Source organism: Eublepharis macularius, chromosome 1, assembly GCF_028583425.1.
Source record: "Eublepharis macularius isolate TG4126 chromosome 1, MPM_Emac_v1.0, whole genome shotgun sequence".
NCBI classification, from domain to species: Eukaryota; Metazoa; Chordata; class Lepidosauria; order Squamata; family Eublepharidae; genus Eublepharis; species Eublepharis macularius.
The window spans coordinates 110,036,637-110,050,284 of NC_072790.1; the positions used below are offsets into that span (position 1 = coordinate 110,036,637).

Below are 13,648 nucleotides of genomic sequence, written 5' to 3' on the forward strand. Positions count from 1 at the left end.
TGCTCTGTGCCATCATTTATAAAATGATTTAATATATTGCCAGTTTTTTGTGATGTCCTTGTAATTTCAATTTTCAGTTTCTGTGAAGTGTCTATAGTAATTGTATTTGAAGCCCCTGCTAGTACAAAGTCAAGCTCTTGATGTTCTAGTTCTTATTTTAAATTTAAAACATGTTTGGGTATATTAAAATTGAATTTGTAACTATTGTACTTTAAATTTGCGTGCAAGATATATCCGATTACAGATCTTAATGAAGACAAAATAAATGGATTTTAAACTATGGTGATAGATATATAAAAATGAAGATCAAAATAATACACTTTCCTGTGATAAAAGACAAAATAAAAATATTCCTGTTCTTTGTGTTTGTTTCAGAACCAATGCCTTTTAACTGTCTTTTGCTGAAATCATTTATAACAGCTTATATTACAGATATCGTTCAGGTGGTTTGGATCTAAAGTGCTCCATGCTTTGCAAAGGAAGGGGTTGCCAATTTGTACTTGTTCATATAAACACATGCTGCTGAATCTGTGTGCTGCATTTTGAAGGGTTCCCTGATGCTCAAAAGTCGGGTATTTGGATTCCAGCCATTATCTTCATGTATAAGGTGTGAAGATACTCTGTTTCTTAGAATAATTTAGGTTTGGATAAATTCCAGCCATGTATTTTGAGCTTTGCTGCAGTGGATAATCAAGCTAGTCAATTAGGTTGTTTGCTGAAAAGGGTTTCTTCTGTATATGAACACTCCTGACTTTCCTTGGACAGTTGAAAACCTATGCTTGCATAGCGAAATGCAGTGGCTGATCACAAATGTGACTACACTTTTTCCAGCCAACACAACAAGAGTGCATTTCTGCTACTGTATCTGCAGTTCACTGTTGTTTGCATTAATGCAGAAAAATGATTTTCTATAAAGGTATTTCCAAGAATGATCCAGGAAGAATTGCTTGCACATAGAAGAAAAGTACTATGTAAACTTGTCCTGTAATAAAACAAAATACTTCATATAAATGTCAAGAAACATTTCTCATCAGTATCTGTTAATCTGACAGAAAATCCTATAAAAATGGAGAGAAACAGGTATACCACTTAACGGAGTGATTGCTTTCTACTTCAATAGACTGAAAGACATATTGAAATCAGGATTCCTGAATACCTCTCATACCCCTACTATGTTTGTGCCTTACAGACTAAACCAGTTCTACATATTTTGGGCAAATGGATTTATCTGGGAGCCCATTTTTGAAAAACTAAAGGTAAATGTAAATGAGTAAAAATAGTGGTCCTTGAAATTATCTGGAATGTTGTAGTAGTCTATGGCTGTTTTAGAATGAACAATTTGAAGGGCATAGTTTTGCTATTTGAAATGGAAAAATATTTTAAATGATAGTGCTATTTGATCACCAATGAAGTAGGAAAGAGTATAATTGTGTCTGGAAATAGCCAGTTCCTATCCTCTTCTGTAGTAGAATATCCTGCGTTTCAGTTGCAATGTTTGAATATATGCCAAGGATTAGAGCTAAGCAACTGAACAGACCTTATTCATGCCAAATTGTTTAGGAAGTATTTGTTTCACTTTAGGATTTTGAGTGCAGAATTGTTCCTCCCTAACAGCTTATAAGTTTAGTTCAAAATTCTGTGAAACATTTTATCAGTATTTCTTGTAGAATATGTGATCCTTTGGGGTGGAAAAATGTTATTTCTCTGCTACAATTTATGGTGTAATTTAATGCATACTTCAGTCTAAATCCATACTTGAATAGTTTTAGATTTGGGTGAGTATAAATTGCAATTACAAATTTTTCATTAATACCCTTATTTCTAATACCCCCCACCCTTTCCCTCCCCCCTTTAACTAGGACTTCCAACAGCTTTCCAACCCTCTGTTAAATTCTGTAACCTACTTCTCTATTCTTTTATTACATATCCTAATATATTATTATACTGGATAATATGTTAATAATTTCGATATACCTTAACCTCAATCTAATCATAACAATTATAATATATCTTTCTTCTTCTCTAGTAAAGATCTATATCTCTTCCAATCTACAAAATTAATAATTTTGAATAGTTTTAGATTTGAGTAACTCTGCATAGGATCACACTATTAAATTACTTAAACCTAAAATGCATCCTTAGTTCTCTGAGTTGTTTCAGACTCAGGGCTTTTTTTCAGGAGGAATGCAGGGGAACAGAGTTCCGGAACCTCTTGAAAATGGTCACATGGCTGGTGGCCCCGCCCCCTGATCTCCAGACAGAGATTACAATATCTAGAGTTTGTATTTAATAATACAATGAGTAGCTAAAGGCTTTGCAGGTTTTTTTTAAAAGACATTTTTTGTCATTAGTATTCATAAGAACTCTTAAGAACTGCCTTTCTGGATCAGGCATCTATAAAGTCTAGCATTCTTCCAGCAACATTCATATAAAATCCTTTGGAAGCTAAAATAAAGGTGATGACTGTTCCTTATTGTCTCCAGCACCTTGTATCCAGAGGTTAAGTCCATAATAGCTTTTCTGTCTTGGCAATGATATTTGTCTACAGCATTTTAGACAAAAAAATGCTTTCCTAGTAGTTAGTTTCCTATATTCATTTTTATGCGTATAAGCACTTGTGTATATTTCAGTAGCATAATTGAAGCGGTATTTTCTCAGTATCTATTATAAAAACCTAGATGATTCTACAACTGACTATTAGTCTTGTTCTCTCCTTAACAATGGTTTTAAAAGGCATCAAATTATTTTGTAACACTTGTCCATTCTTATTTGTGAGTGCCTTTTGTTTGAAATGGCCTACACACTTACTATGTAGGAGCATAATGTAGTAGTAGTGAATTAAATGTGTCCCATTCAATGTAAAATTAACATCTTCATTGGATGATAATATGTGGGTTATGTACAAAATTAAGAATATGAGGAAATGTTATTTTCTGCCAACATATGTCCTGCTGGACAGGATATTTTTGGAATTAAGTGAATTTTTGACAGTTTTATTTTGAAAATATGTTATCTTGCTGCTGTTCAGATATAACTGTATTTTGTGTACAATACCTCTACTCTGTAACTCTAATGGCATTCATAGTAAGCACTTTTAATAACCAAGTGTTATGTGAATAATGGGAATGCTGATTATAATGAATAATCCAGGAACATACAATCTTCTAGTTCTGTAGATTACATTTGTTTTACCATTTATCTCAATGTGTTTTAAAATGAATGGAAAGTGGATCACTATGACCATTAGAGGAAATGTAAACTTTAAAAATATGCCTTTGGTCCAAAAATATGTATTTAAGGGTGTTCAGTGTATGGATTTTATGTATTTATGGAGGATTTGTTTTCTTTGCATGTAATTGTTTATAGTGTTATCTTCCTAATAAACTTTTGAAGGAAAAAGGTTACTATTTTGGAATTGTTTTTACTTAGAAGTGAAGTAACAGTGCAAGAGAAGCTGTTCAAATTAATTGGATTACACTTGAGTACAACAATAATTTAGGGTCATTGTAGGCATAATTTACCCATTATCAAACATTACGTCTTAATACTGTAATCCATTTTGTTTTGGTCACTATCCAGGATTGGAAAGCAAAGTTAAATGTGGCTTTAATGTGTGCTGCAAAAAGTAGTATTTTAAAAATTGATTTAATAGCCATGATTTTGACTCCCCCAAATACACAAATGTAAATTCAGATTCTTTTGTTTAGTTATCATATTGCTTGGAGATGATGAATATAGTCACTTCAGATTTGAATAGAATCTGTTTCATACTTCAGGAAAAGTGAAAATATGAAAAAATTCAGCTATGCATCTGTAGTCCCTTATACAATGTCTTCAGACTTTGATGATAAAGGCAGGTCATGAGAACTTTTTTTTAATGTATGGACTTCTGTCTGCAGAAGTTTTTCTCCTCAGCTCAGTAACAGAAGAATGCAGTGGTGGGTGAGTGTAAGGAAGGTTTACTATCACTCATCCATGTGAAGAAGGGAGCTTGACTCTTAAAAGCTTTTACCCTGGAACTCTTGTTGGTCTTTAAGGTGCTACTGGACACAAATGTTGCTGTTCTACTGTAAACAATCACGGCTACCCACATGAAACTCACCATGCGCCTCATGTTAATGATGATCCCTCCATCTCTTTCTACCTGCTCATGGCAGAGTCTGCTGTCTTGAAGTCTAGTGTATAGGTGCTGGATGACCAACAGACTACTTTTTAGCATTTTATTGTTTTTACATTAATATGTTTTTATCCTGTTTTTCAGCCACACTGGCTACTAAAATGGCTAGTGATTATGGTCTATCATGAGTTTAAATCTAAGCCAGTAGCTGAAATGCAATTTCGTTTCTTATAGTCAATGAAAGCAGCTTTGTCAAATTCAGTGATGTTTGGGGTCTGAATGAGCACTGAGAAACTGAGACTTGTGGTAGAGATGAAAGTGGGAGACATTTCCCAGGTATTGTCCTCCACTTTCTTACCCAACTTTTCTAACTGTTGTTGCTTCTTATTGGTGATGTTGTAGTACAAGAAGGATTTCCTTCTTGTAAATATGTCTTAAAAATTGGCTGCACATATATTTCTCAAACACAATGTCAGAGTGAAAGCAGACCAAAAATAAAAGCCACACAATAGTTTTTAAGACCAACTAAAATAACCAAAACCTAAAATAACCCAAAGTGCATGCGCTTTCTAAAATGCTGGTAGCAGAGTTTAAAATGGAAGTATCCAATTAAAATATAAGACCTAGCAATTGCTCAGATATTTGATACCAAATAGAAATACTAGTTGTCCTTTAAAAGATTCCAAGCAAAGAAAAATCATGAAACTTTTTAACTGAACAGAGTCAAAGGAAGCCAGATTGGCTAGTGGTGGGTAAACCTCCTAAACACAGTTCCTTCCTTAGTTTTAGAAAGGTTTGTGGAGAGAACTTGTTCAGTTTTGTTGAGACCCAACAACCATACACCATGAATTTATTAATGTCATAAGACTCTTGTTTATTAGCAAGGTTCGAGTCCAGTAGCATCATCATCATCATCATTATTATTAGGAAGATGATGAAGTGAGCTGCGATTTAAAGTCGCCTGCCTGGAACCAGCCTTTAAAGACAAAACTAAACCCTGCAATATTTGTTTCCACGCTGTCTGGAATGAAGGGAATGGAGTCTGTAAGTAAACTTCAAGTCAGCAGACTTCTGTGTTTTAAAAAGATGACAGTTGCCAAGGAACGTATTTCGTACGCCCCGCCTCACTGAACTCGCGGCCTCTCGTCCAATCTCGAATCTTGCTTTCCAAAGCCGGGCCACCCCCTGCAACAGCCCTCCAACCCGGTTCCTGCCGCCGGCGTTCGGTCTCTGAGCCTTGCAGGGGCGCCTGTCGGTTCTGCTCCAGGAGCTTCGTTGCCGTGGGAACCAGGGCCGCCGGGAAGGGTTTGCCTCTGACAAAACGCTCAGCTGGTCCAGGTGAGACCGTTCGGTGTGCTCTGGTGAACCGGAGTGTTCTTAAATGCCACGCCCCGAGTCCCATCTTGCAGGAAAGGATCTATGCTTTAACATACTTGTATAATTTCAGAGTCTGTATGAAATACACTGAGCTGCTTACTATAGTTAATATTTTAGAAGGACGTATCAATTTTGCATTTAAAAATGCTGTTTTTAAATCCTCCAGGACTTTATAAATAAAAATCTAGTTAATTCGTATATGGGGAGGGAAGACAGCATGGTATAGCTTGATCTCATCGGATCTCGGAAGCTAGGTAGGGTCGATACTTGGGTGGGGGACCACCAAGGAAGACTCTGCAGAGGAAGGCATGGGCAAACCACCTCTGCTCTTCACTTGCCTTGAAATCCTCCTTATTGGGGGGCGCCATGAATCAGTTGTGACTTGATGGCATTTTACACACACACACAAACACGCCTTCTGTGAATCCTGCTAAACAGTATTAATGCATTTATTGTATTGTTAAATATTTGTATATACATTTTAAATATTGTTTTAATGTTTTAAATGTTTAATGACTAACGTTCGCCTCCTTGGAGACCCTAATTGGGTGGAAAGGAAGCATATAAATGTTTTAAATATAATTAAATATAAATGTTTTACGTAAATAAAATAAATTTAAACGTAAAAGATGAAGGCAAAAATATACAATGTCTATTATATTCACAATTGAGTTCAAGGCTGAGAAATGAAATAAAAGCCACAAGTAGAATGATTAGAGACGTAACAATTTTAAAAATTGATCACACAGCACAAGGAACATCTGTTGGGACAAATTTATAAAATATGATTGCAATTTGATACCGAAGAACAAGTAAAATCATGTATGATCTAGTGGATGTGGAATTTTGGGGGGAAATTATTATGCAACAGCGGGAAACTTTATGGACAAAAAACATTAAATTTACAAAGAGTCAAATGTTAAAAGAAAATTGGTATAAGATGTTTTTCCCTATACATGGTAAGTTATAGCATTAGGAGCGGTAACTTCTAATGTTAAAATTTAAAATATCACAGATGACTCTGCAGTCTTATTTCTGTTTTGGTATTTATTTGTGAAAATTATTTCAAGCAGTTGGCATCACAGTAATTTCAGCTGGCTTTTATGAGGTGAGGCCAGGTGGTGCTGCAAATTGCCTGCCAAAACAACCACTAATTCAGTGCGCCTTTTCAATATGGTATTCAATTGTGTAATACTTTAAAGTAAATCTTTTGTTGACTTTCTTTCAAATATCTTAATAAGCCAAACAAAGTACACCTTATATATAATGCAACTCTGCTTGTGAAAGAGTTAGGTTATTCAGTTTGTTTAGTCTCTGTGTTGACTTTATTCTGATTTTAACTCCTGCTGTTCTGTTTTGCTTCATTGCCAGCTTTGAGATCATTAAAAAAAATTGAGAGAGAACTTCAGCAAAGCCATATATATGGTTTGAGTAAACTTTTTACAAAAACCTTTAGGTATGGTGAGTGCCGTAATGTCAACAAAAATTAAAATCAGTAAATTGGATATGTGAAATCTGACTCTTTGCATGTGCAGCAGTTACCTGGAAGTAAAGCTCACTGAGAACTTACTTCAAGGTTAGTAAGTTCAGAGGGCAATACAAATCACCTTCAAGTTGAATCTCAGAGCTAAGCTACAAGTGACACCAGACACATGTGCCAGGGACACAATTTTATCTGGGGACTGTAGTTGAAAACAGCGTTATGTCTCTAGCACAGGGAGGCAGGGAAGGAGAAGAGTTTTTCAAAGACAGTTTTCAAAAACTGAGTTGCATAGGATCATTGGGGGAGAAGAACTTTAAAATTGAGATCGCAAGAGCAAGGAGGCAGGGGAGGGGAAGAGCTGGTAGTTCATCTCTCAGTTGAGATTGCAAGAAAACAATTGCAAAGTTCCTCTCCCCCAATGATCTGGTGTGGCTTTGTCTTTGAAAATTATCTATGAAAAGCTTGTCTCCTGTCCTGCCTCCCCATGCTAGGGACATAATGCTGTTTTCAACTACAGTTCCCAGGTAAACTTGCCTCCCCAACATGTGTCTGGCTTTACTTGTAGCTTAGCTCTCAGGCTGCAGTCCTATGCATAGCAGTAATCACCATTCTGCATAGGGAGATTTACTTCTGAATAGACTTGTATAGCATTGTATTAAGATTGCAAGAGGTTTATCACATACTTGGGTTTCACTTAAGGTTGCGTATTTAATAGTGCAGTCCAAAGCAGAGTTACTTCAGTGGATTTAGAAAGGTTTAACTTTGCTTAGGATTGCATGGTAGATGTGTAATACTGTACCTTTCCCATTGCTAGCTAGGCTTCCTATGAAATACTAGGCTTCCTATGAAATACTTGGACAAGCTAGATTATTTGAAAGAACAAGTCAGATTTTGTCTAAATACTCCAATTTAAATATATTCTAGTTGGGCTGTGGTGGCACATTAATATATGTGTGTTTTTATATCGTTGCAGAATATAGTAGCATTTGGGAGAATAGACTAAAATGTACAGAAATTCTGGAACTATAATCTGTCTAAAAATCTTGTCAAATCTATTTAACATTTAAGTATACATCTTTAAGCAATAAGGATTTGGTTCCTAGTCCTGTTAGCCTGAAATCCAGTGACAGTCCTGAGGACAGTGACATACATGTCCAGTGCTCCTTCTCATGAATAATTTCCCATATGGATGGGGGAAAGGGAATGAAAGGAGAAACAGGCACATCCCAGAGCTGCATGCTGTATATCATAGCTCATGTGGAACAATGAATACAAAATATGAGTATGTAAAATGCAAACTCTTAGTATCTGTCACCAGTAATTCATAGTACTGTTTGATAACAAAACAAGATTAAGGATTTTTTTTTTAGTTTTAAACATGGAGAATACATCTTCAAGTGTAGAATCTGAGTACATCAACAACCTTCAGCAGCAAATTTACTTCCTTGAACTGGAAGCCAATTTTCTATATCCTGTACCCATGATACTCCATGTCTCATGGAGAGCCTCATTTACAATTACCATCAACCAGAAGAGTATACTAGGAGTGAGGGAAAGGGCTTGCAAGTCAGATTTACATCATAAAATAGTGTGCAAGCGATCATGTTCTTCAGAACTCTTTATGAGGCTAGATGTTAACAGGTAAGTGCTTCCTTATATTAAAAGTACCTTTCAAGTTGAATTCTATTGTTGCAAGAGGCAGGGTGGTTAGAACCTTTCTGTGTGCTGTGTGAACCGCCTGCCAACTGCAACTCCTACAAGGCAATAGCCTGCCCACTTTCCTGAAATATGAGCCAGGTGCCATGTTTGGGAATGGTCCACAGAAGAACCATAAGTGGCTCCCAAGCCATTGAGTAAGTATCACTGTCCTATACATAGCTATCTATTATGAGTTAAAAATTGATCAACTAAAAAAATAATAGGAGAGAAAAGAGTAATTTAAAAACATATTGGAGTAAAATATGTATGATTATAGAAGCTAAGTAAAGCACTATTGGCTGTTTTAAAAGTTTAATTAAAAGGAAACTACTCATATGATTAATGTTACCATTCACTTCTGACCATCTTTTTTGCCTTAACTTGCTGTTCATTCGTGAACAAGCTAAAAAAGCCACTAGCCTTCAGCCTCAAGTTGTATCTGAAATGGAACACATGCAGCGAAAGCTACAGGTAAGCCATTTTATTTATATTTATACACACACATTATATTTGGGGGGGAATGGCATAACAAATACTTTACAGTCCACTAATCCATCTTTTCTATTTTCATTCTAATTTAAATGAAAGCAGAGTATCTTTTGAAGGAAAGCATATTGAAAACTTGTTCTTTTTATTTAAATGTACAATTGAGGAGGTTATCAGAGGCAAGGATGCAAAACACTTTAATAGATTCATAGAAACATCAGTCCCAAATGATAGCAGCACTTGTCAACTAACTTGTGATGTTAAGACTTCTCCTCTCTGGACAATTTCACATACACCTTCCCCGTTGTCCGTTGCAATTGATGGGATTAAACAGGAGCAACTCTCCATCAAATTGCACTTCCAAATGAGGTTAAAACAAGATTCAGCAGTCAAAAGGTGTCCAAGGTATGGAACAGGACTTTTTTCAGTTCAATTTATTATAAAATGTATTGAAAACAGGTTCATTAAAATAAGTTTATAACCCCAACTTCTCCCACCAGTCCCAGTTGAGTAAAGAAGGTATGGGACCTGAATGGATTAATGGAAGAGAGGGGGTGGGAAAAAATAAAAAGTAGTGGTGCCTTTAGCCTAATGGATTCCTCTGCTGCTAACAGGAATTACCAGTAGGCAAAATAAAGGAAAATAAATTTCAAAGCAACTCCACAGACCATATAATCACTTTTTCCTATTCACTAGTAGAGCTCAGAATCCCAACATGGGTAATTTAACAAGGAGGGATGGGTAACGAAAAGAGGACACATATATACTCAAACTTAGGTGATGCAATGGAAAGTGGGACCACAGGTGTAATAAAGACTTTTAATCTCTGAGGGCATCTGCAAGCCTTTTGCACTCAAATTTTCCTGCAGCTTGGCTGTCTGCCTGGTGGTAATGCTGCTGTTCTTGGGGCTCTCGGTGGTGCTGCGGATCTCCAGAGGCTGCAGCTGTGCTTTAGGCTTCTCACCAGGTTATGGTATTCTCTGCACAAGACACTCCTCCTCTGATGGTTTCCATCTCCCTTTCTCATCACCTTTCTGTCCCCTGGGACGCCTCCTATGGCACCCTCTTAGAGTTAAAAAAAAATTCTCACAAATTTCATCAGGGCACCAAGCTCATAGAGTTACATATTCAGTGACCAAATCATTTTGAAGGACAGCCATCATTAGAAACAAAAATGTTAAATATGGAGACATGATCTCTAGAAATGCAGTTGGGCACTGACAGTATACTAAGGAGCATGTTTTCAGTACATTCCAAATTCAAGCATGTGTCCTTTCCATGTTGCTTGATTCATATTTTATCCTCTCTGATTAGATAGATCAATTTCACATTCTCCTCACATTTTGCAAGGGAGTTTGAATCAGTTGTCCATCCAAAAAGCTGAGCTGATCTGCTATCTTGATTACCCATGAATCAATATTCAGATCATGTGAGTGTAAAGGGAAGCTTTGCATAATGATAGCATAATCCATCACAATAAACTAGTCTGAACTCCTGTCTTTTCAAAATGTGTTGATGTCACTAATTAAAATGGTTCAGACTTTCACCATACAATGTGTTTTATCTTCTCGTAGGAATTACAATCTCAATCCGATGGCTTTCAGCTGGAGATAAAGAGAAAGGAAAGTCATTTGAACATGCAGCGTATGGAAAGAGAACAACTTAGTAGCCAGATCCATGTGGCAGATGGTAATACTTCAGTAACTGAATCTATGACTATTGAAAAGGTAAAGGTAATCCCCTGTGCAAGTACCGAGTCATTACTGACCTATGAGAGATGTCACATCACGACGTTTTCTTGGTAGACTTTTTTACGGAGTGGTTTGCCATTGCCTTCCCCAGTCATCTACACTTTACCACCAGGAAACTGGGTATTCATTTTACCGACCTCGGAAGGATGGAAGGCTGATTCAACCTTGAGCCGGCTACCTGAACCTGGCTTCCACCAGGATAGAACTCAGGTCATGGGCAGAGCTTGGGCTGCAGTACTGTGGCTTACCACTCTGCGCCACGGGCTCTATGACTATTATTGGTATGGGAAAATACATTTTATTTCAAGGGTTGGACCCTGCACAAACCCCACACATTGTTATAAAGGTCTTTCTCTGTGAGCAGAGGACAAGCAGGAGGGAGACTCATGTTGGCTGATTCCATCTGGAGGAAGGAGCTTTCACACCTGGGCTCCATCTTGATGGCCACCAGAGCCACATGGAGCAGACAATTGGCTGAATGCCCAGACAAATACTCCAAGATAATGGGAAGCTTTTACAGTGTTGTAAGTTAGAAAACCTGCCTTAGAATAGGAGCAGTTAGGAAATGAACTCAGTTGAGGGATGGGATTGGGTGTTTATACCTTTCTTTTGTATCCCTTGATCAATCCATTGCTGCCAGCTGCAAGCAGACCTATTTTTTTTACCTTTTCAGACAAAACTGCTTGTGTCCCATTTGCAATGCGGAGTTGAGCCTTTTAAAAAGTCCGTTTCCCCTGTTCTCAAGTTTTCAACGCACTTCCTGTTGGCTGCAGAGTACTGTTTGAAATGTCCATAATGCTTCTAACAGCACCGCCTTTTTATTTTCCTGCCCAATTCCAGTGTATTCTTGTTTTTAAATATATTTCAATTAGCTCTACAGCATTGTAATGAGGTGTAGCAGGTTCTCTGAATTCCTAGCTTTCACTTAAAAAAAAAGTCTCTGGCCTTTTCCCTTGTGGAGATATGCCTTTTCCCTTATGTCTTCACAAGGAAAAGGGCTAGAGACTAATTAAAAAAAAGAAAAATGGGAATTCAGATAATCTGCTACATCTGTTGTTACAACTGTAGTAATATTTTTGTGCTGATTTTTTTTTAAAATCTGAAGGTCTCCACAGGCAGTTTCCAACCATACCCAGCCAGGGATCTCTTCACTCTCCAGAGCAACCTCCCTGTTTGGGATGGGAAAAACTTCCCTTAGAAGTTCTATCCCCTTTCTTTGGCCCGTTCAGGAGTCTGCACCTACTTCCCAAACCTCCTTGTCAGATTTCCCTGGTTCTTCTGTTGGTGTTCAAACTGCTCTTTCTGTTAGGACTCCATCTCTTCACACTTTCCTTCTGCTAGGATTGAAAAAAGACCTGTCAGCTAGGGCTGAAAACAGACCCTCCTCTTTCCAGCTTATGCTACCCAATCAGATCTCTTGCAGTAGCCTGCCACTCAAAGCTGTCTGATTCTGTGAGGGATTAACCCTTAATAGTCTTGCAGCTGTGTGTTTCTTCACTTCCAGGCTTTGTAAAATGTGCAGTCTGTCACAGCTTTTAGGAGCAATTTATACTACAGTTTCTTTCACATGATTGTATATAATCAGAAGTAAAACATCACACCTATGTTTCTCCAGCTTTAAAATCTTTATAATGGCTGCCAGTATGTTTCCGGGTTTACTTTAGAGTGCTGTTGCTTACTTTTAAAGCCTTTGGTGACCTGTGATCCAAATACTTGAAGGATTTGTTCTGTCTGTGCAGCAACTTCTCTTCTGTGTGCCCTCCTGTGCAAAAGTTCATTTCACTGGTGTTGTTATACAAGCCTTTTCTGTAGCAGTCCCCATGCTTTCAGAGTGTAAGGAAACACACACACTCATACTGCCCCTAGCTTTCAGGTGAGGCAAAATTATTTAAGTGAGCATTTATTAGTTTTTCTTTAAGGGTCATCATTTTTGGTTCTGAAGGTTAATTAATGTTTTAATTGTACTGACTTGTTTTATTGGATTTTATATGTTTTAAATTTCACCATTACTTGAGGTGAGCCATTTCCTTGACTGCAGCTGCACTTTTTAGCAAACATGATCTGAGAGATGGCTGCAAGCTGTCTATGTCATAGTAACCTTTCCTCATGTAATTGGCTTTGTGAAGAAACCTGACCACATGAGACCAGGCCCTTAAGCTCACTGTAAAGGCTACCTATTGTCCACCTAGTGAAACATACATTTCCCCCACTGTTTTTTGGTGATATTTAAGGTGATCTTACATGAGCCCATGTTTGTCAGAAACTATGTGGGCCTTGACGATGCCAGTCCTGAACAGTCACCCACACAAAGTTCAGGAGAGAGAAAAATGAGATGCTTAATTTGAAACAAACAACAACATTTATAAGAATAACAGGGGATCCATAAGGACTCCTGGGAAAAGAAAAATCACGTTCCCATATCGCTGGTTCTTGCTTCCCTGGCCCTGCTTCTGCTTTCCTTTTCCGCAACTTGATGGATGCAACTCCAATGGTGATGGGTTTTTTTGCCTTGTTTTTCTTTTCTTTCTTTTTTTTGTAGAATCAATGCATGTGCAGATGCTGCTCTTTATGGGGGAAGAGATTAGTTTGCTCTTTTTGCAGAAACATGTACCTTAAGCGGTCTCATTGTGTGGCTTTTAAAAATATGCATGGAGGGGCACATAGATCTGAGAGAGAGAGAGAGAGAGACTACAAAATACATATTTTTCTCAAAGGCTTGAACTTCAGGTTTCAGAT

At 37.4% G+C, this 13,648-nt stretch overlaps 1 protein-coding gene across 1 annotated transcript in view; it reads left to right on the forward strand.

Annotated features, from left to right (window-relative positions):
* The first annotated feature begins 5,326 nt into the window (after positions 1-5,326).
* The window catches only part of LOC129344958 (centrosomal protein of 135 kDa-like), a 30,003-nt gene continuing 21,681 nt past the window's right edge, over positions 5,327-13,648 (forward strand). Inside the window, exons 1-3 of the mRNA XM_055001888.1 lie at positions 5,327-5,455; positions 9,079-9,146; positions 10,736-10,850. Coding sequence (XP_054857863.1) covers positions 9,120-9,146; positions 10,736-10,850 — 142 coding nt within the window. The 5' untranslated portion in view covers positions 5,327-5,455; positions 9,079-9,119. The remainder of the gene's footprint in view (positions 5,456-9,078; positions 9,147-10,735; positions 10,851-13,648) is intronic.